Source organism: Chlorocebus sabaeus, chromosome 9 (genome assembly GCF_047675955.1).
Source record: "Chlorocebus sabaeus isolate Y175 chromosome 9, mChlSab1.0.hap1, whole genome shotgun sequence".
Classification (NCBI taxonomy): domain Eukaryota; kingdom Metazoa; phylum Chordata; class Mammalia; order Primates; family Cercopithecidae; genus Chlorocebus; species Chlorocebus sabaeus.
In genome coordinates this window covers 99,052,353-99,075,534 of record NC_132912.1, presented here as the reverse complement: position 1 = coordinate 99,075,534, position 23,182 = coordinate 99,052,353, and the positions used below count along the sequence as shown (strand labels likewise).

At 42.8% G+C, this 23,182-nt stretch overlaps 1 protein-coding gene across 2 annotated transcripts in view; it reads right to left on the bottom strand.

The window, feature by feature from the left end:
* DNTT (DNA nucleotidylexotransferase) overlaps positions 1-23,182 on the bottom strand; it is a 35,781-nt gene that overhangs the window by 2,322 nt on the left and 10,277 nt on the right. Inside the window, exons 2-10 of one of the 2 annotated variants that reach the window (XM_007963703.3) lie at positions 20,046-20,220; positions 19,189-19,317; positions 17,789-17,959; positions 15,845-15,916; positions 13,835-13,958; positions 10,130-10,262; positions 8,889-8,997; positions 3,617-3,862; positions 273-353 (exon numbers count right to left, since the gene is read on the bottom strand). In XM_007963703.3, the coding sequence (XP_007961894.1) occupies positions 273-353; positions 3,617-3,862; positions 8,889-8,997; positions 10,130-10,262; positions 13,835-13,958; positions 15,845-15,916; positions 17,789-17,959; positions 19,189-19,317; positions 20,046-20,220 (1,240 nt within the window). Of the gene's footprint in view, positions 1-272; positions 357-3,616; positions 3,863-8,888; positions 8,998-10,129; positions 10,263-13,834; positions 13,959-15,844; positions 15,917-17,788; positions 17,960-19,188; positions 19,318-20,045; positions 20,221-23,182 lie in introns of both variants that reach the window. The other variant, XM_007963702.3, reaches the window with a different exon arrangement.

The following is a 23,182-nucleotide window of genomic DNA, read 5'->3' as shown; positions in this document are numbered from 1 at the left end:
AAACCCGTTAATATGCACTGCTGGACTGGTTCTGGAAGCCCAATTAGCTCATCATCTTTCAGCCAAAAGCTCTCGAAGTGCATTCTGGGCCAGGTGGAAACTGTGAGTCTGTGGAAATCTTTCCTGCTGCCCTCAACTCTGATCAACTGGAAATAGAACATGCATAACAAAGGAAACCATACTTGGATACTAAAATCAGTTCCTGAAAAGAGCTCGGGGGCCAGCCTTGGGGATGAGGATTAAAGTAGCCCATTTTAGGAAGAGAACTGTACCTTGGTCTTGTCATATAAAGCATGGTTATCCAGAATCATCTTCCGTTCATGTGTGGCATAGCGCCGGAGGTCTCTCTCAAACTGCTGGACAGAAGATAGTTAAATAAATTATTAACACGTCTAGAATGTCTTCAGTATTAGGTGGCTACATCCCTCCAGTGAAATATCTAACTCCACTAAACATTCTCAAAGTGATTTTCCTTCCCCAGGGCCAAGTTCTCTGGTGACAGAGGTCTGTGCTCCCACGAGCACACTAGAACATAAGCTCTGTGAGAGCAGGAACCTGGTTTGTTCTATCCATAACCATATTCCCTCAAATAGTGCCTCACATGTAGAAGATGTATAGCAAATGTTTTATTGAATGAATAAATGAATAGCGTGAGCATTGTACCAGAACAATGCCTGGTCCAGAGTGAATGCTGGATAAATACTAGTTTGGTGGGTTTTAAATGATTTGGAATATTGTTATTGTAAGAGAGGATGGAGGAGTCAGGGAACCCATTCCAGCTTGGATTTTGTCCCTTCCTGGCTGTACATCTCCTAACAAGTCATCCAGACTCCCTGAATCTTGGTTGAGTGAGTGAAAGGATGGAGGAAGGACATGATTAAGGCTCCCTCTGGCTTTAACATCCTTTCACACGGAGATGCCATGAAACTGATGTTCTAAGTCACCTGCTCTTGGATGACATCTCCCACATCAGGAATGGGCTCTGAGACTGAAGAGAGCAACACATGAAGCCTAAGACAGAGGACAGGAACACCTTGGCAAAAGAGGGCAACGAATTGCCATGGAGACTAGTTTTCCTGAAAGAAACACAATCTAGAAATTTTGTCCTCTTCATGTGGGATTAGGGAGCAAGCCTGGGATACTGGTGCCCTCTAGTGGTAAGGAACAATTTGCTATTTTAGGAAAGCTAACCTGGGATGGGTGAGGAGATGGACTTTGCAATTAGAAGTCCTTTATTCACCCAGCTAACAAGCAAAAGAGCTTAGTGCTCTGCCAGTGCCTTGCAGAAAGAACAGCAACAATTTCTGAGAACTCTGAGGAAAGAGACTAGAATGTGCTGAAAACATGTCCATATTAAAAATAAAATGGGCAAAGGTCAACCACTTCAGTCAGTGATGCTTAACTGGCATGACATTGCATAACCAAGGACTTCTTTCTGGAACTTTCCCCTTTCTCAATCAACTACGTGTTCCCAAAGATTTATGTCTATCAGACAAATTGCATTTATGGTATATTTTTTCTTTTCTTCCCCCTTTTTTAAGAATGAAAGGAGCATTTAGTTGTCAGTCAACATTTGTGATTAGAGTAAGAAATCCCACTGCTAAGATGCTGTGCTGAGTTAATAACAGTCCAAAGCAAAGACACCTGACATTTAACCCAAGACTGAGAACAATTAATTTCTGTTGTGTCATTCATCTGTATAAAACCCTCTATGAACTCATTTCACTCAAAACAACAGCCAGCTACCTGGGAAAACAGGAGAAACAGTGTGAGGTATTTAGTTGGGAGGGTGGAACACATGCAAGTGGGACCCAGATCACAGGTGTCCTCTCCTGTGAGTGAGAGGAGATGGGAACTACTGCTTATCCAGTACTGGCCACGTGCTGGCTTAGTGCTGAGGCTTTGAGAACATCATGTCACCTAATGTCTCTGCAACCCAAGGAAGTAGCTAAGGTCATCGTCCTCATTTTCCTGATGGGAAAATTGAGTTTTACAGGATATAGGGAACTTGTTCAAGATCGCCCAACAGTAAGAAGCAGAGCAGGAGCTTGCAACCAGGTCTGGGATCAACTGGTATTCTTTCAAAAAAATCTTATAGCTTGATTTTATTTTTAATTAACATATAATAATTGTATACATTTGTGGGTTATAATATGATATTTTGATACATGTATATACATTGCAGAATGATAAAATCAGACTAATTAGCATGACCATCACCTCAAACATCTACTATTTCTTTGTGGTAAGAACATTAAAAATCCTCTCTTTTAGCTACTTTGAAATATGCATTTTTATTAACTATAGTCACCATACTGTGCAATAGAACAGAGCTTCTTCCACCTACTGACTGTGTACTTCTTGACCCTTTTCCCTCTCCATTTTCTGCCCTCAACCCCCAGCCTCTGCTAACCACCATTCTACATTCTCTACTTCTACGCATTTGACTGTTTTAGATTCTACATATACAGAAAGGAGATCATACAGTATTTGTCTCTCTGTGCCTGACTTATTCCACTTAACATAATGTCCTCTAGGTTCAACCATCTTGTCTCAAATGACAGAATGTCCTGTTTTCGAAAGGCTGTGTCATACTCCACTGTGCGTATACCATATTTTAAAAATCCATTCATCTGTTGTGGATGCTTAGGTTGTTTTCATATAATATCTTGGCTATTGTGTATCATGCTGCAGTGAACAAAGTAGTGCAGACCTCTCTTTGACACACTGAGTTCGTTTCCTTTGGATATATACCCAGAAGTAAGATTGCTGGATCCTATGGTAGCCCTATTTTTAGTTTTTTGAGGAACTTCCATACTATTTTCCAAAATGTGTAATTTACAACACCACCACCAATATAAGAGGGTTCCCTTTTCTCCCCAGCCTCACCAACACTTGCTGTCTTTCATGTTTTTGGTAATAGCCAATCTGACAGATGTGAGATAACATCTTATTGTGGTTTTAATTTGCATTTCTCTGATGATTAGAGATGTTAAGCAAGATGGCAATATCTGCTTGCCATTTATATGTCTTCTTTCGAGAAATATCTGTTCAAGTCCTTTGCCCATTTTACACAGGGTTATTTGTTTTCTTGTTATTGAGTCTTTTGGTTTCCTTGTATATTCTGGATAACGGCCCCTTATCTGATGTATGATGTGCAGATATTTTTTCCCAATCTGTGAGTTGCCTCTTCACTTTATTAATTGCTTCCTATTTCAACCCCCTTGCTGGTTTCTGTACTTCAGTGGTTCTCCCACTTGAGCTGCATCAGAAACACCTGGAGGCCTTTTCCAAACACAAATTTCCGGGCTGAACTCTCCAGAGATGCTGACTGGATTCCATAGGTTTGGGGTGAAGAATTTCCATGTCTAACCTGTTCCTGGGGAAGGCTGCTGCTGCTGGTGTTGGGGACCACACACTGGGAATAACTGTTTTAAATTAATCTGTCATATTTGACCATGTGTGGACAGGATGCCTTGATTTAGAGGTTTCTGGGTACTGCCCCCTCCCCTGTCACCCGGCCCCTGTTGCCATCATCTCTCCCCTGGGCCCAGGTAGACTCGACCTACGTCTTTCGGAAAGCTGACATCATATCATGGGTCCATGTAGCGCTTACCCGTGAGCCAGTCCATCCCAACAGGGCGAAGGCACGACGCTCGTAGGGGCACATGACTAAATCCACACGGATGGCCTTCCAGGTCTTTCCCTCCTGCCAGCTGGACTGGCCACTGTCCACTCTTTGAAGAGGCAATTTGAAAATCAAAAAGCACTTTTGAAAATGATCCAAAGCATCAACTTTCCTGCTAGGCAACCTGAGCTTTTCAAATGTTGACTCCACAAGGTCATAATATAAAAGTAATCCCTGAAAAGAAACAGAATGGCGTCAGGAAAAGGCCCTGACGAAGAGGAGCCATGATTTTATACTGGATTCTTAACGAAATCTTTACAGATCTGAGCAGAACATGAACATGTGTTTAATCTTTCATTAAAGGTCTACCCGCAAACACTAGGAGAAAACACTAAGAAAGTGGTTGCATTATCTTCCCTTTACAGAAAAGGAATTTAGCGATGAGAGAGGCTGAGGCAAAGCCACTTAATGGCAAAACTGCAAGAAAGTCTCCATCTCCACTTCTGAACCTCAGCTAGTGCTCTGGGCTCTTCTTAGTCCTTTAAAAACAAACCAACCATAAGCAAAAAGCCATGCTGCAGGAATTTGAGACCAGCCTGGGTGACATAATGAGACCTCATCTCTACATGAAATTTAAAAATTAGCCAGGTATGATGGCATGTGTCTGTAGTCCCAGCTACTCAGGAGGCTGAGGTGGAAGGATCCCTGGAGCCTGGAAGGTTGAGGCTTCAGTGAGCTATAATCACACCACTGCACACTAGCCTGGGAGACAGAGCAAAATCCTATCTCAAAAATAAATAAATAATAAAATAAAAATTCATATTGTTTCTGGGGAGGGCAGCTTTGAGTTAGTGTCTGCTATAGTTTGGATGTTTGTCCCTCTAAACCTTATGTAGACATTTGATCCCTAGTATTGGAGGTGGGGCCTAATGGGAGGTCTTTGGGTCATAGGGGAAGATCGCTCATGAATGACTCATCCTCATGGTAATGAGTGAGTTCTCACTTTGTCAGCACGCATGAAAGCTGGGGGTTACAAAGAACCTGGCCCCTCCCCACTCTCTCTTGCTTTCTCACTCACCCTGTGACCCCTGCATCTGCCAGTTCCTCCTTGCCTTCTGCCACGAGTGTAAGCCCCATGAGGCCTCACCAGAAGCAGATGCTTGGTGTCATGCTTCTTACACAGCCTGCAGAACCATAGGCCAAGTAAACGTCTTTTCTTTATAAATTACCCAGCCTCAGGTATTCCTTTATAGCAATGTAAATGGACAAAGACAGTGTCCCTTTATATTATATCAATGACTAGGTTTAACCCGCCCAAAGCGTTGTGGCTGGAGGCTGAGTCTAACTTTGGGGCAGGATGACTTGCTATTTCTAGGTAGCACTTCGGAGGCTCTTTCTCATGAGAGTGTTACTCCACCTGTCTTGGAGAAAGTGGGATAAAGTTAATGACACGTTTCATCTAAAGTTGCCTATCCAGAAAGTGGACAAGTGATTCTAAGATGTGACCAATCTAGTTGCCATTCTTGGTGGGAGCTCCTGATGGCACAGGGCAGATGTGGGAACAGTAGAGAGAAACATGCTGTCAACCGCTAAATCTGGCAACAAAAACAGCAAGTAACCCTCAAATAATGTCATCAGGTTACTGGGATGTGTGATTTGTTACCATGTACTCCTTAGGTTGGATGTTTAAAAGCTCTATCATCAGAAGCATTTGGAAGGTTTGCTAAAGCGCAGTTTGCAGAGCTCTGTCCCCAGAGTGCTGCAGGAGGGCGAGGGAGGCATTTCGGACAGGTTCCCAGGCAATGCTGGTGTTCCCGGGCCAGGACTACACTTTGAGCATCATTGGTAAATTGATTATTGTTAGGAGTCAAGCTTTGTCTTTCTTCTACAAACCTACACAAGACATTATTTCAGTTCAAAAAGATACTTTTTATTTTGTTGACCTCGATAGAGGGAACTCTTCACCCTTCAACGCCTTGAAGAACAAACACCATTTGAAGGGGGAAGCACTAATGCTAGGGAGGCCCTCTGGAGGAGGTGGGAGATGTTGCCCTAGTTAACCTCTAATCACCAGCTCAGGAAAACACATTTTTACTTTTTTAAGGAAACTTGCTAAAATTAGTACAGAATAGCAGCCTTTTGTGTAAATTTCAATCATGTAAATTTGAAAAAGGAGATATAAAAAATATGAAGAAGTCTCACATGAAAGCCAAATTTGTAATAACATACCTTCCCTTTAAAAAAAAAAAAAAGCCCACAAAGCTGGATTCCTCACAGTAAACTGTGCTTGTCCTGTTGCCACATAGTGGAGTCACTTGGTGGGTGAGAGAAAAATGGGCCATTCTTTATTGGGCTTTTGTCTTGAATTTTGCAAGGTGTTTGAGTATGCATCCTTGAATGTAATGCTCCTGTCTGCGTGTTCAGAAGGTTGTCTGCAGCAGGCCACAGCCGTCAAACATGCACAAAACCCCTGATGCCACCTCTAGAACTCCAGCCCCAGCTATCTATGGGGCAGCCCTCTGGGCTCTGGCTTCCCCATCAATACCCACTGGTTGACTGAATATTTACATCAGCATGTTCTTTTATTTTTCCTACCAGACACTGAGAAACTCCTGACTAGGAGGAGGCATTTCCCTGCCTCTCCGTCCCTCCCGTCCTCCCCAGGGAACAGAGCGGCCAGTTCTCAGGAAGAGAGCTGTAGGGCAGGATGGAGATGCACTCAGCTTGACCTCCCACAGGAAGGCTCCATCCGAATTTAGTCTCAGATGCCTTCCAAGGAGGGTCACAAGGCTGAGTGTGAGGCTCTCTAGCCAGGATCCCTTCCCTGCCCTTTGCTTCCAATTCCCTCCAACTCCTTCTGGGAAGACTCAATGCCCAGTATTCAAACTCATGTCAGTTTCTCAAAGTGAATATATTCTTTACCCTCCAATGTCTGCCAATACATTCCACCTCCCAGCAGTTCCATGAACTGGAGATGTGGCCACATGGAACAGTTACGGTCTCGTACCCAAGGTCTCACCCACTGGGCAGGAACCAAAACCAAAGTCATTTAACCTCCCCTCTTTGGGTTGAAACACTGGTGCCATTGAGAACTCAGGCTAACGGAGTCTTTGGGGATGGCAGCCCTCCCCCCAAGATCAATATTTCCAAGATTGTTGCTTCCCTGTCTCCCACCCCTGACCAAGGGGTTTCCTACAAAGATCACATTTAGAGTCATCTGATGGGCGACTCGACCGGATACCACTGGTTATTCACTATGCTCCACAGGTGTTTTGAAATGTCGGATGCGTATGTTGTGCATGTTGTGAGAGAACGTGCATGTGTGTACCTGCACAGACTTTATAACCTGGAAAGCGCAGCTTTCGGTCGGCATGGCAGGGCATGGGATGAGGCAGAGGGGGAAATTAAATATGAAGAAGTCATCTGCCGATTTCACAACCGAGGTGTTGTGGGCAGACCAGGAGCTGCAGGGGTCTAATCAGGGCTGAGACACTAAATTGCAAACTGCTCCACAGCTTCTCCCTGCTGTCAATGTTTGTCAGTGAGTGAAGGGGAAGAGTAAATCCCTACCCACTCCTGAGTCCCCTCGCCTGGCCCAGTGCCAGGCTTTCAGGCAGAGCTCAACAAATAATTGTGCATAAGAGATAATGATAACAGTCAGCACCATTTGTTAGGCTTTTACTATTCATCAGATACAGCACCAAGCGCTTTATCTAATTCTTTCATTTAATCTGCTCCTTTAATGAATGAGAGAAGCTTGTTACCCCTGTTTTATAGATGGGGAAAGTGAAACTTGGAAAGATTAAGTAACCCATCCCAAGTCATATAGCTAGTGAACGGCGGGGCTGTGCTTTTAAAATCCCAAATCTAAAACCCACGTGCTTACATTAACATCAGCCTCTGCTGCAGCACCTGCATATAAAATGCCCATCCCTGCTTGGGGACCAGCAGTAAGTGTGACTTCCTTGAAACTAAGGAAAGACCAATGGAAAGAGGACTCTCTGCTGCTATCTCCCTACTCCATTCCAGTCTTTAATAGTGTCGGCATGGGGAGGGGAGGGTGCCTGTAGGACAAGGTCAGAGAGGTCCATTTTTGCAGGGCCTCCAGGTACAGAGCCAGACAGCCCACTCTCCACCAGGCCTCAGTTAGCAGGGTCCACAAGCCATGCTCCCTTGTCTATCAATGAGAATCTTTCGTTGATAAGAAAGTTTATCAACAAAATCTCGAGCAGACCAGTGGGCCACTTCGCTGACTCTTCCTTGTGCTGCCATCCCCTGGCTTTGTCTATTATGTTCTCTCTTAGGGCCACTGACTGCCCTGTGTTCATTCCCCTGAGAGGGACAGAGGGGGTTGGGAACGGCTTCAGAGATGAATTTGGATCTAGTTCTAAAGTTGAGTCTTCACTTCCAGTGCCCCTGGCCCTAGGGTTGTGTTTCTAGCTTTTATTTTCACTTTATCTGAGGTCTTCCTTTTCTGGGATATCAGTAAGCTTGGTCCACACCCAACAGAAGCAAACTACTCAGGAAAGATGAAGCTGTGAGGAGAAACACCAGCCCATCCAGGCCTATCTACAGGTCCCAAGGGTAGGACCCTCTGGTCTCTCTAAGAAGTGAGGCTCTCACTAGAGTCAGACAGGAGTCAGGGCCTGCCTATGGCTCTGGCTGCAGGGTTAGCTTAGCTTACTTTGGTTTCCTCCACCAGGCAATAGGCCTGTCACCAAGTCTGATCTCTGCAATATATGGGGGCTTCTGAGCCATGACCTCTGCAGGGCTCAGCTTGCCCTCATTAGTTTCCTTCATTCCATCTCAGTACAAAGTCAAGATGGTAATTGACCAGCATAGAATTCAAGGCACTATCAACACCTCTTAGACTGATTTTATCCCAGTCTTTGCAGTCCTGCCCCCTCACCCAAGCTTGCAGCTTTCTGGCTCACATTTCCCAGGTCTTTAGAGTGCATGTTTTTCACTTTGTTTGGGTGCTTTAATGCCTCTGTATGTCAAACACAAATGCATAGCCACCCTTGGCCCTGTTGGCAATAGGGTAAGTACAAATAAACAAGATATAGGACATATTTATAACATGTACTCTAGGACCCAAACAGGAAAGTCTTATTGTAGGTCATATGACTTTGTATAAGCTGCTGCAAACAATTGAGAATTGATTAGATGGTCATTACACAATTATAAGGCAAGTAATGTGCAAAATTCAAGTGTTAACATAATGTATGAGTGTGCATGTATTTTTCATCTTTCTTCTCACCTTCTTTTCCCATAAGTTCATCACCTTCTGTAAAAGTTGTTGCTCTTCATCCTCTGTTGATCCTGGGCTGGTAATTAAAAAATCTACATCATGCCCCATCTTCTTACCCCTAATTTTCAAAAGCAGTATAAAATGGAAATCAATTAGATTTTAGTCTTCATTTAAAAAAAAAATCACCTTTGTTTCTATGTCCTATGCTTAAGATTTGCAACATAGAAGGTTCTTGACATTTTTTTTAAGAAACAAAATATCCTTGGTTACACATCTCTATTCCTTACAAAATAAATTTATGACACAGAAAAAGTCATATGTAGCATGTATGTGATTATGTATATCTGGGCAAAAAAATAACAAAAAATTATTTATTGTACACACTCACACAAACCTACATGCACCCACACATACACACATAGAGACAAGCATGACAACAAGCAAACCAATAATTGTATTCACATACTACAAGGTAGAACTCTTGGAATTATGACATGGAGTAAAGCCATTATCTTAGATTTGATCTTCTCTTACTTTCTCCCTTGCCCAAACCTATTTTGTTAGAATGGCCAGCAGCCACCAGGTAAGAGGGCTGGAGAAAGAGGTGGAGGAGGCTGTGGGAGGAAAGAAATCCCTTTCTGAAATGTAAGCCTCAATATCCAACAACCACATACATACCTGTGAAGTGTTTGCTCATTCATGAATTCATTCAGTCAGTCATTTATTGACTCAACCAAGATTTCTTGAGCACCTACTTTGTGCTAGGCATCATACAATAGTCTTGCTGAGAACTAAGCTCTACAAACTTAGTGGAGAAACCACACACAGGAACAAATTACTGTAACTCTGTGGATCAAGGGCTTTGCAGCTATTCAGGGAGCATGGAAGAGGGGGCTCTAATCCAGCATGGAGAAAGAGGGAGTCAAGGAAGGCTTTCTGGAAGAGGTGCCATCTAAATTGAGTCTTAAAAAATGAGGGGAAGTCAGCCAAGTGACAATTTGAGGAGCGGCCGTCAAAGCAGAAGAGTCTGAGTAAGCAAAGCAACAAGGCAAGAAACAGCTCTGAATGTTCAGGGCATGACAAGCCATTTGGGGTTGCTGAAATGAAATGTGAGAGGCACGAGACAAAGCTGCAGAAAGAAGCTGGCACCAGATAACAAAAGGCCTTTTGTGCCATTTCAGATGCCTGTCCGAGTCAGGGAGCCACTGAAGTATTAGGGCAGAGGAGGCAAAGCCACCCAAGTTATTTACCTCCGGAACCCTCCTGTCATGGTGACGAAAGCATCCGGAAGAAATGCCCGGACAGCCTCTTTAACCAGCACACTGACGGCCTCTGCTTCTGCCCTGGTCACACAGCTGACAAGGTCTTCATAATACAGAAATCCTGAGAGGCCATTTGACAGGTCAATGAAGAGAGTGACGCGCGTGTGAAACAACCAGCCCTCAGTGGAAGGGGATTCTGTCCCCATAATAGAGCTAACATGACTACAGGCATCAACACCAAACTCCATTTCCACAGAGACAGAACAATCCATGTGATTCTCCTGGTTGTGAATTTTGCAGGGTAACAATGGTTCTTTGCTTTCTAACCGAGAGGCTTACAATTTCCTAAGAAGGAGACAATATTTCACATCCCTCTGGAATCCAAACTGTTCAGACCTGACTTCCTACTGAAGAACCAGCCTTCTTGATCAATAAGCTGTGTCCTACTATTTTTTAAAAGGTAACGCATAAAGATTTGGGATGAGGAGATTTAGAGTTGGAAGGTGATGGATCCATTAAAAAATTAAAGTCAAGAATAGGAGCAGGGTAGATGTCTGTCTGAAGCAAGGCAGGAAATATCTTAGGTGGTTTACCTTGTTGCTTCTTTGCCTGACCAGCATGAATTAATGAAAGTTCAGAGTTGCTATGATGAAAAGCTGACAACTTGGTGGTTCCCACAGAGCGGTGTGGAGGGAGATTTGGAGGGGAAGAGCAAAGGAGAAGGGAGGCTTATCTCCAAGGATTGGGATGAAGTATTGGTGAGATGAGCCCGGTGATTAGATCCATAGAGCCTGAGGGACATCAAATCATGCTTCCGTATCACTGCTCTCCTATCTAGGGTCTCCAAGAGGGGATCATTCAAACTCTGCTTGACTCTAATAATGGGGAACTCTGATACCTCCAGAGGAGCCTGTTTCCTAATAGTAAACTCTGTTGCGCCAGTTCTTTCTTTTGAAAAGCCTAAGTCTACTTCTTTGCAATTTCACCTACCACTGGCCCTCTGAAATGGCAAGAGTAAATCTATTGGTCCTTGTTTCTCACTGTGGGATTGTGGAAGGGAGGCAGCAGCATGGCCATTTGGCTTGCACACCCTGCTAAACTTCCCATGTTATCTCTAATGGGGACAGTCACAGAAATATGCTGGCAAGACCAAGAGAAGATGGCATTCATATGAACACACCTATAAACTGTGTCCAATACCAAACCACTTGTGGAACACTACTTTCTTTATAGCAATACTGATACTTCTTTTTTATTTTTTAAAAAAGCCACATTTCTAAAAATTATTGCAACATGGCCATTTTTATGAGCATGAGGAGTTTGATCTAAGAAGTAATGCTCTATTTGGTTCTAATACAGAAACCATCATCATGACTAAGATTCAAAGCACAACTCACTGGGTAACCACAAACACCTGTGCTTATGCAGTGATATACATGATCCAAAAGTCATGATTCACAACTATTTCTTTAAGAAGATGTGCAGGTATCAGGAATGAACATGTAAGACTATGATGATTTGTTGACATCCATGAAAGTAATTTAATTGGCTTTTCTTTTTGGTATGGCAGGGTGACTACAGGAAACTTATCACACAGTACAAGGTTAAATATGTGCTGCTATAGTTCATAAATTGACTTTTCAAGGCAAATGTGGCATGTGCATGCTCAAGCCTCAGGGAACTGCAATCAAGTGCAAATATAAGTAAAACTTAATCAGGTTATCCATCTGACCCATGAATTGTCCTTTCAATGTGTTCAATTAGCTTACCCTTCACAGTATTCTAAGCTATTCCCATTGACAATTCCATTCAGTGTAGTGCTGCTCCAAGGGGTGCCTATAACCACTTGTGGGGGTATAAGTATAGTGGGAGGGCATTCCTTGATTTCTGCCTAGAACCGGTAGCATTAAACAGTTCGATGGAAATCACCGATTGACTAAATGAATAAAGCTGCTTCATTCAAAGGGTTGGAAAATCTCAATAGGAAGAGCAAAAATCCAGTTTACAAAGTTGGGGAATTGGAAGCCCTTAGTTCCTGAGAGCACTGGACGTCATTTGATAAGGGTTTCATCCAAGTGAAACACTATATTGCCTCCCAATTTCTCTCTAAGCATTGAGAGTCTTTACTCATCATTCCAAACCACTTACTTGCTACTTATATTTAATACTTATTTAAATTTATTTTGAATGGCATCTTGAGAACTGGTGTAAATCATGCTTATTAAATGTGTGCTTTCAGGGTCCTGGAATATAAATACTGGATCTTTTTTTCTTAGACTCTTTTATTTCCTATGTGGCATTGTATTATCAGCAATCTTTCAAAGATGAGCAACTTTACAAAAAAATGAGCAGGGGTCTTCTGTAGTATCACTGATAGGACCTACCATGATTTGATTTGCTTCCTATACCATTGCTTGTTTTTGTTTATTTGTTTGTTTTTGTCGTTACTTAAACAGAAAATCTCTACCTTTTTCTCCTGGTCTTCTCTGGCAACAGATTTTCTTACTTTCACATCATTAAAAATCTGGGGCCAGGTGTGGTGGGTCACACCCGTAATCTGGGCACTTTGGGAGGCCAAGGCAGGTGGATGGCTTGAGCCCAGGAATTCAGGACCAGCCTGGGCAACATGGTGAAGCCCCATTTCTACAAAAAATTAGCTGGGTGTAGTGGTGCACACCTGTGGTCCTAGCTACTTGGGAGGCTGAGGTGGGAGGATCACTTGAGCCCAAGAGGCAGAGGTTGCAGTGAGCCTTGATAACACCACTGTACTTCAGCCTGGGCAAAAGAGTGAGAACCTGTCTCAAAAAAATAAAAATAAAAATAAATTATGACTTTATAACTCTAGGAGCCATGGTGCTGGGGACTGTGGTTGTGACCCCTTTTGAATCACAACTCTGTTGTATTTTTATTGCCTGTTAAAAGTAAACATTTTTTTTAAACACACAATTTTTTTGACACTGTATTGCCATCCCTTCATTTTTAAAAAACTCACTGGGAGCCTCATAAATGGAAGTGACCAGGCTACCTCCACCTCTGAGAGGCCCTGCCAGGCTTTCAGGTGGGTGATGACAGCACTCATGTCCCACCATAGTCTTCTCTTAGGCTAAAGAGTCTTGGTTGGGTACATCAACCCTGTGCCTACATTTCCACCACTTCCCTTCTATTTTCCTGGTGTTTTACAGTTTCTAGAGCATCTTCACATTTGTGCCAGGCAACTGCTCTAGTTTGTTCAAGCAGCCAACCCTTCTGTCTTTGACTCTTCACCCACAACTCTTACCCAGGGAGACAGCCAGGACCCAATGTCCAGAAGAGTCGGTAAGGACCAGATCAGCAGCACAACCTGGCTTGACATTTGGATGAAGGACCACCAACTGCCACCGTGGAGGGTGCCTTTGCTCTGTGCCAGACAGACACAGTGCTGAGGCATTGCCTGCATTATCTGATTGACTTCCCAGCTAAGTATCAATGTTATTTCCTTTTTATAGATTAGGTAACTAAGGTTCAAAGATCTTAACTAACTGGCTCAAGATCACACAACTGGAAACTGCTGGAGCTAGGATTTAGATCCAAGCACTAACGGACATCAAAGAAGTGTCCCAGCTCTCCCAGATTAGAGTTGCAGTGTAACTGACTTAGAGCTCCACCACGACCCGACCAGCCCAGAGCAACAATGACTTTTAGGAGAGAATTTACCTGCTCTCTGCATTCGTGTAAATTTCAGGCTTTCGTCCGACCTTACTTTACTCAGAGTTCTGAAACCCATCCTGAACCACTTCTCAGAAGTCTTCAACCCCACTCCAAATACAGAAGTAAAGAGCTAAAATGGAGGGAAAGGCATGCTATCAGTCTCTAAAATAATCATTATGACATCTCAGTCATGATCCTTTCTAGGTCTCAGGCAACGAAGAAAAAGTATAAGCAATCTTTGACCTAGTTCCTCCTGAATATGACAAGCAGGTGGGTGATGGTCATTTTTTTTTTTTTTTTTTTTTTTTTTGAGGCGGAGTGTAGCTCTGTCGCCCAGGCTGGAGTGCAGTGGCCGGATCTCAGCTCACTGCAAGCTCCGCCTCCCGGGTTCACGCCATTCTCCGGCCTCAGCCTCCCGAGTAGCTGGGACTACAGGCGCCCGCCACCTCGCCCGGCTGGTTTTTTGTATTTTTTTTTTTTTTTTTAGTAGAGACGGGGTTTCACCGTGTGAACCAGGATGGTCTCGATCTCCTGACCTCGTGATCCGCCCGTCTCGGCCTCCCAAAGTGCTGGGATTACAGGCTTGAGCCACCGCGCCCGGCCGTGATGGTCATTTTTAAGGGCATTTTTGTTTCAGATGAGTCCTTTCTTGACATGTGGCATTACAAAATGAAACAGAAGTAACAAGCAGGTTCTGGCACTTGTGCAGGGCTTAGGTATAGTCTAATTGATGGCCTGCCTGTGCTGTCCATGAGTGATACGGTATCTCTACAGGGCTCTCCACTTTGCTGGGTCTCTTACCGACACTCATGCTCTGCATAGGTACCCTCACGTTTTGAAAAGAGATGCTCCTATAGGTTATATAGTTTCTCCACCATCACACACGTGAGAAGTGGCACAGCCCAAACTTAAACCCCAGTCTATTTATACTCCAAGCCTGTGCTCCTGCTCATGGCCATATTTGAGGCCTGTACATCACTTTTGCAATGAAGGGACTGGTAGAAGTCCCTTCCACCTGCAACTCTAAGGCAGGGAAAATTGGGAGGTAATAAACCCCGCTTCCAACTAAATGGAGAGGCAGTAAGGAGATTTTCAGACACAAATCTGCTCTTTAAGAGCAGTTCTGTCCTGTCCCCACCAACCCTCTGTGGTCCTCATGTCCCATGATGTTTGTACCCATGAGTGACAGACTCTTGGAGGGTAAGGCAATTTGTACATCACCATAGCATGGCAATTATCTGGGCACCTGAATTTATTTAGGCCTTTTCTTCCTAGACCAAAGCTATGGACTGAATTCCCCCTCCCAACCCAATTTGTAGGTTGAAGTCCTAATCCCCAGTATGATGGTATTTAAGACAGGGCCTTTGGGGTCATGAGAGTGGGGCTCTCATGATGGGATTAGTGTCTTTTTGTTTGTTTTGTTTTTGAGACAGTCTTACTGTGTCACCCAGCCTGGAGTACAGTGGCGCGATCTCAGCTCACTGCAACCTCTGCCTCCCAGACTCAAGCTTTTTTCATGTCTCAGTCTCCCAAGTAGCTGGAATTACAGGCATGCCCCACCACACCTGGCTAATTTTCATATTTTTTAGTAAAGAGGGGGTTTCACCATGTTGGCCAAGCTGGTCTTAAATTCCTGGCTTCAAGTGCACCCCCCTTGGCCTCCCAAAGTGCTTTGATTAAAGGCATGAGCTATGGTGCCCGGCCCAGGATTAGTATCTTTATGACACCAGAAAGATTGCTTGTTCTTGCTCTCTCTCTCTTGCCATGTGAGCAGGGGAGCATGTGAGGACACAGCAAGAAACCAGAAAGAGAACCCTCACCAGAAACTGACCCTGCTGACATCTTGATCCAGAACTTTCAGCCTCCAGAATGGTGAGAAAATAAATTTCTGTTGTTTAAGCCAACCCATCTCTGTATTTTGTTATCGCAGCCCAAGCTGACTAATACAACCAGCCAGAATAAGTAATAAGATTAACTGAGAAGCCATTTGCAATAAATATATGTAAAATCACTTACTTTGAAGGATTGATATCGTTCATCATTTAACACAGCTTTAACTTCAGAACTTTCTCCATCTTCAATAATCTCCTAGTGGACAGTTGAAAAATACTTTAAATTAGTGATGTTGGACAATTACTGTCTAAGACTCTCAAATTCATGGATCTAGTTGCTTGGTTTCTCATGAAATGTGCATGCATTGCATCCTGGGGTATTTCCTTAACTGATCTGGAGAAAACAAGACATTTCTCTATAATCTTGAAAATGCTAGCTTATCATATATCCAAGGACCCCTTTATGATCCTTAGGAACAAAGATACAAATGGTTAGGGTCCAGATCTACAGAATTCCAAACCAAAATCTTTGCTGAAAAATGTATGTCCAAATATTGGTGATAATTTTCTCTTCAATGAATATGACCACTGAAATAAGAAGACTTTTCCATTGAGAAGGTTAATTTTGGACCCACCAAAAAGCCAATCTACATTCAAGCCCTTGTGATATCTAGCTCAGAGCCCCCCTCCTCTGAGTAGAGTTGGGATAATTGTCCTTGAATAATATACCTTGCACTTGACTATATAGAAACTTACTACCAGATGACCGACTTGCTTTGCTGGGGAACCCCTAAACACCGTTCAATAAATAAGCACAACCTCCGGCACTCTCCCTGGAGAGATGTAGAACCAACTCCACTTGATGTCAAATGCACCGCTGCTCTAAGGTGGCGCCCCCAGGACTGAGGTCCTCCACGCAGCCTCTGTTTGAAATCAGACCATTTCCCTGCTGTCAAGCTTGTAAGTCACTTGAGTCTTTCACTGTGATTAATAACAATATAGGAGAGTTCTGTTTCTGCTAGCTGGCTCCATGTAACTCCAGCTATGATAATATTAGGGTATGGATTATACATAACATGCGTCTATCTATATGTTATAGTAGGTAGCTAGTCGGGCATGAGCGGAGCAGGAGAGGGCTCCCCGCTCCAAACCAGGAATGTCAGGCGACCATCAGGTGATGGTCCAGCAGTTATCACACTATGGCTCTAAAATGATAATTGGTTGCAGCTGGTGCTAGAGAGCGGCAATTCCCTGATGGGCTGGCAGTTACCACACTATAAAATGATAATTGGTCACAGCTGGTGCCAGGGAGAAGCAATTTCCCAATAGATAAAAACACTTGAAATTGGTAATCAGCAGCTTCCAGTAAAATCTCAGGAATTGAGTGAGTGGGCATGAGCATGCACATTAAGAGACAAAATGGCAGAGTATGATTTTCTGGGGCATTCCACTGGAAAAGGGAAGAAATGCCTCAGGTGAGCATGCATACAACTCCAGTAGACACACTGTGCCTGCACCCCTCCCAAGCACAAGGAGGGCACTGTGCACGCGGGCGACTCACCCTAAGGGAACAATCATGGGAAAAGGGATACAGGACCCTGGAAGTATGCCAGCATAAAAAACCCCAAGTCAAAAGGTCAAACGCTGCACTTGCCCTAAGTTGCCCACTTGGGTCTCTTCAAAGTGTACTTTCCTTTCTTTCCTGCTCTAAAGTTTTTTAATAAACTTCCACTCCTGCTCTGAAACTTGCCTCAGTCTCTTTTTCTGCCTTATGCCCCTCAGTCGAATTCTTTCTTCTGCAGAAGCAATAATTGGGGTTGCTGCAGACCTGAACGGATTCACTATCAGTAACTCTGACACCTGCCACCACTAACGTATTTTGGTGCCATGTGACTAGGATAGTCACAACCCCTAATATATACATGCATATATATATATATATATAGTCTAAATAAACACACACACACACACACAGAGAGAGAAACAGGAGAGAGGAATGTGTATAAAGGAAAATTTGTGATGTACACCACATCTACATAGTTGACAGGAAAATCTGTTAGCTACATCTCTCTCTCCCCCATCCCCACCTACCAACTGGGAAGTGGGACAAATCCCATTTCACCCTTACCTCTATGATACACTTCACCTTGGACCCCAGGCAGGGAATTCCTTCTGTGTCCTTCATACTGATGATTGTGAATGGCAGAGATTTCAATACAGAAGCTGCTCTCATAAATGTCACACAGGAGTCTTCATTTTCTCTAAACTCACAGTTTTCAGCCAGTATATCAAAGGCATCCTAAAGGATAAAACCAGATAAGCAAGAGATCTGCTTCCAAGCCCCTGAGTCAGTGGTCACTCACAAAGGCCTCTTGCTCTCCTTTAAATATTGGAATACCACTTGAGTGTTTCCTTCTAGGTCAGGATGGGGTCTCCCATACCCTTGTATTCCTCTATTGTGTCATGGAGTAAAGTTGAATTGAAAAGACAGGTACCAGAGTGCATTATACAGAAACTTGGAGTACACTGCCTTTAAACATTCAGATGATTTAACTAAAGAGTGCTTTGGTGCTCACAGCATCTTGCTAGTCATGACTCAGCATAATCCCTCCTTCTGTACTATCTTCCCACTAGCCTGTGGCTAGAATTCTGCCTTGATCGCTGAGCATCCCCGTAAAACACAGCGCTTAACACAGGCTTGTTGAATGAATGAGTTTAGTCATAGGCACACTGACCCAGAGCCAGGATTATTTAAGGTAGGGCATGTTTGCATTTCTAGCAGGGGAGGAAGCAGCTGCAGCTGTGTGATCTCATGCTCAGCATATCCATTAACTACAATTTCCTGGTCTTTCCAACACAGACATAGAGCTGGAAGTCTAGAAATGAAAAGCTCTGTATTGATCTACTACTACATGTTTCATCCAGCTAACCACTGACTCTAGGCTAACAGACAAGCAGTTGTGAGCTTTTAGGGCCAGGGCCGTTCAAAACACCATGACCAATTTGAGGGCTGAGTGGAGCTTTAGATACGATCTATCCAATTTCTTTTTGAATAGATGAGGAAACAGGCTCAGAGAGAGAAATTGACTTGCCCAAACTAGTGACTATCAGAAAGGCTGGAATCTAGGTTTGCTCAATTTTTTGGTTTCCCAGCAAAGGCTGTTGATGCATTGTTACCATTTCTATGTAATTTACTCTTACTAGGTTTTGAACTAATTCCAATATTTGTTTTTTCAGAATATTTGCCTTTGACAAAGTGTTGTGCCCATTAATGACAACTCTCTGTAAATAGTAATCTGCTGTCTGTAAAGAAGATAACCTAAATGCATTTGTCCATTTCCGGAAGGAAGGAGACCCATTCTTGATAGAAAGAAGGATAGAAGGATCAGAGATCAGGCTAGGGCTGTGGGTAGGTGGGAGGAAAACTTTCCCAGGTTTTCAGAAAAATTTATAATTTAATTTGCGGCTCCGTGGAAAGAAGCTGCAAGCCCTTTGTTTGCCCTGGGTGTTGATGTAAAGTCCTGTTACCGTGAATATCTGGTTACAGTTGTTTAAAGTGGTTCTTCTCTGACACGCATACTGGGAGATCTTTTGTACAGCAGTTGGTAGAGTCTTCGGGGGGCCTGGATTGGTGTTATCTGAATAGTCTCTTCTCACCTAAACAAATGCATAAGCATCCATTTTCAATAAAAATTAATAGTAATAATAGATATATATGGAAAAATTTGGAAGTAGTTGTCTGTGGTTGGAGGATAAAATTATAGGAGACTCAAAATTTATGTTATATACATCTCTAATATTTGAACTTGCTATTATCAACATGTAGTTTTTTGAAATCTGAAAAAAAAAAACATGAAAAGACCTATCAATTAAATATAATCTTCCTTTTCTATGAACTTATGTACTTATGGTCCAACCCCTCTTCCCAAAGATTCTAGCACAATTGCTCAAATATTTGGAATTGAGAGCTTAATTTTTTGTTTTGTTTTCTTTTGTTTTCTGAATGATCACAGTAAGAGAAAAAAAAGAATCTCCTGCTTTTCTGGCTGCCAGAATATCAAGGCTTAAATATTTTGAAATATTTGTGTATAAATGCGTTCAGGAAAATAGCTACCACTCATAAGGTGCCTACTATACTTAACACACTGTGTTAAGTGCTTTACATGTATATTATTCTAATCTTCATGACCATTTTGTGAGGCTGGCATTATTGTTATGTAATGTTATAAAGGAAGAAACTGAAGCTTAGTAAAGCTAAGTGACTTGCCCAAGGTCACACAGGAAGTAAGCAGAGAATCTAGGGTTTACCCCAACTCTGTTGATTCTAAGCTTATGTTCTTAACCATCAAGCAAAGAACAGTGAAAATCACACCCATGACACTTACAACAAGCTGGTGTTTTCCTGTCATCTCCACCGGTTTCCCTGCTCCTATACATTCTATCAGCCAGGAGACATCAAGGAGTTCTGGTTGTGAGCTAACTTGTATTTTCTGTACTTGAAGCCACTCCAGAACATCTGAACCCGAGTTGTTCTCTGCTACAATGTGGGTGACAGAATCACTGCAAAATGCAAGACAGAGTTACCAGTTGAAGCATCTTTCAAAAATCAGAAGCTCTCCTCTTTCCTCAAGGTTTCTGAGCATTCCATCTGCTGGAGAAAGACACATGCTAGACCTAACCATAGGTATGGAGAATTTAGGCCTGCATGCAAGTGAATTCTCTCTACATTAATTAGTGTGGCAACAGTGGTCTGGATTACATGTCAGATGCATGAAAAATAAAGACAACATTAGCAGGACTGAGGTGTTGATGGAAAACCAAGGTCCAGAAAAGATGGAAGATGAAATTGCTCTTAAAGTAGCACCTAGCATTCCACATGAGGTTTTGGCATGCTGCTCCATTTTTACTAGTGGAGGACTTTAATAATCCAATGGCTTTCAAACTTGTTTGACTGTGACCCACAGTTAGAAATATGTTTCATATCATGATCCGAAGTAAACATAGAAATAGGTACAGATGTAGCTATTCTTACATGGATTAAGCAACTGTCTTAATCCACTTAGGCTGCTTTAACAAAATACTTTAGACTGAGTAATTTACAAACAACAGAAACTTATTGCTCACAGTTCTGGAGGCTGGGAAGTCCACGATCAAGGGGTCGGCAGATCTGGTGTCCAGTGAAGGGCCATTCTTCATAGATGGCACCCGCTATGTGTCCTCACATAGCAGAAGGGGAAGGCAGCTCTCTCGGGCCTCGTTTTTAAGGACATTAATCTCATCCACTAGGTGGAGCCTTCATAACCTACTCACCTCCCAAAGGCCCCACCTTCTAATATCATCGCCTTTGGGATTAGGTTTCAATTTATGAATTTTGGGGTGACACAAATATTGAGACCATAGAAACACCCCATTATATGTTCTCACAGTTTATTATTAATAATAAATTAATTATTTATAACCAGCCTTCAAGAAATTTTGCTTTACATGTTTTCAAAGCCTGGACAGGGATCTTCTTCTTAGCAGGTACTTAGCACTTATCATGTTTAAGGCATTGGCCAAGTGCTTTACCTACAGCATCTCATTTAGCTCCACAATAAGCATTACATCATTCACACTTCAAAAATGAGGAAACTGAGGAACAGAGAGGTCAAGTGACATTCTAAAGGTCACACAGCTGGCAAATGATGCTCATCTTTTTTATTGTTTTTTCGGGGCCAGATACGTTATTTCTAGTTTTTAATAAGTCTTCATGGTCAGCCTTATATTATTGCACTCAGTGATTTTTAAGATCCTTTCAGTTCAAATAGTCTGTAAATCTGAGCAATAGCATGAGCACACAGCATACCCAGGCATCAAAGAGAAAACACAGCAATATTTTCTCTTTCTCCTCCTATTTTGTTTCCTTGATTTCCTCTTTCTCCATAATCTGATTCATGAGGTATTTTTTTATTTACTATTATATGCACAACCCTAGATTCCTTGTGATAGTGGTGGTAGTGATGGTAATAGGAGGAGGTTGGGTACCAAAGAAGACAAAGGAAGTTCCTGGACATTAGTATGTTATGTGAAACAGATGGCTTATGGTGTGAATTATGACAAGACATGAGGCATGAAGATCTGCCGTGTTCAGAGAAGGAAAAGAACATGGTGTGAGCTGGGAGAGGCAGCTGGTTGGTAGAAGAGCTGTTTTGTGTCTAGTCCTGAATGACACACCTAACAGGCAGAACTTAGGGTTCTCCTGGAAGAAAAGGGTCAGGGGCCAGCCAGAAGGACAGGGAGGAGAATGGCCTGGGTTGGAGTGGAGAGTTTATATTGGGAAGTAATTGTAGATGCAGCTGAATTGGTAGGGACAACTACGTTCTAGAGGGTCTTAGAAGCCTGTTGAGGTTTAATCTTATTTTCTGGGGTTGTGGAGTCAGTGAAGGCTTTTGTGAGCAGAACATTGATGGCACTACAGTGTTATTTTAAAAGATGAGTCTGGTACATAACAGTGATTTGGAGGAGAGCATAATGGGGTAGGGAGGGTTGGGGAGCTACTTAGGAAGATGAAATGATAGTGTAAGTGTGAGATGATTTTAACCCAGTCTGGCACAGGGAGGCAGAGGAGAAATATGGAGGATATCTGCATCAGCTTACCTATGAAAGATGAAGTCGGGGAGGGAGTCAAATAGTACTCCAGCATATTCATCACAGTAAGGTAATGGCACTTTTGGTAGAAATCGAGATTTAGGAAGTTGCGTCTCTTTGGGGGAAGGGGTGGAGCAGTGGAATTGAGATTTATTTCAGGCATGCTGCATTTGAAGGACAGCAGGAGATCCAAATTAAAATATCTGGTTGACAGTTGGGATCTGAGGTTGGTGCTGAGAGAGAGGTGGGGGCTGGGGTCAGAGCTGAGACCATCTGGATGGCAGGATGTGCAGCAGGCCCAAGCAGAAATAAGTCGTGGCAAAGCAATGCTCTACAAGAATTAAAGGAAGACAGATAACTGCTTCCCTATTCTAGATCCACATTGTTCCAAAATTTATGTATAATAAAATTCCTGAAGGATTCTTTGGATCAAGGATTAATAGGACTTGTTATTCCATCTATATTTCTGCCCTTTGGAGGAAAACATTATTATTATATTCTTATACTTATGATATACTTTTATTTATTATAATATTATTACAATAAATAGAGTTTTGCCTAACCCTGAGAGGGAGAAGTGTATGCTAAAGAGGACCCCTCACCACCTACGCTCTTACCACTCCCCCTACTGCCTCTTCTTCTGGGATTCTCTGAGACAGTGTGGGAATGTCCGCGCTCACATTGTTGGGTGAGAATCATATGCATTTCTTAATTAATACAAGCAAATTTGTGGATGACAGGCTGTACATCATATGAAGGAAGACTCTGATTGAAACTCCCAATTCCTGTTCATTAAGAACTAGCAAACCAAACAAAACAGCAACAATAATCTTAAGCATACACAAAAACCAAAAAGTCGGGCCAGGTGTGGTGGCTCACGCCTGTAATCCCAGCA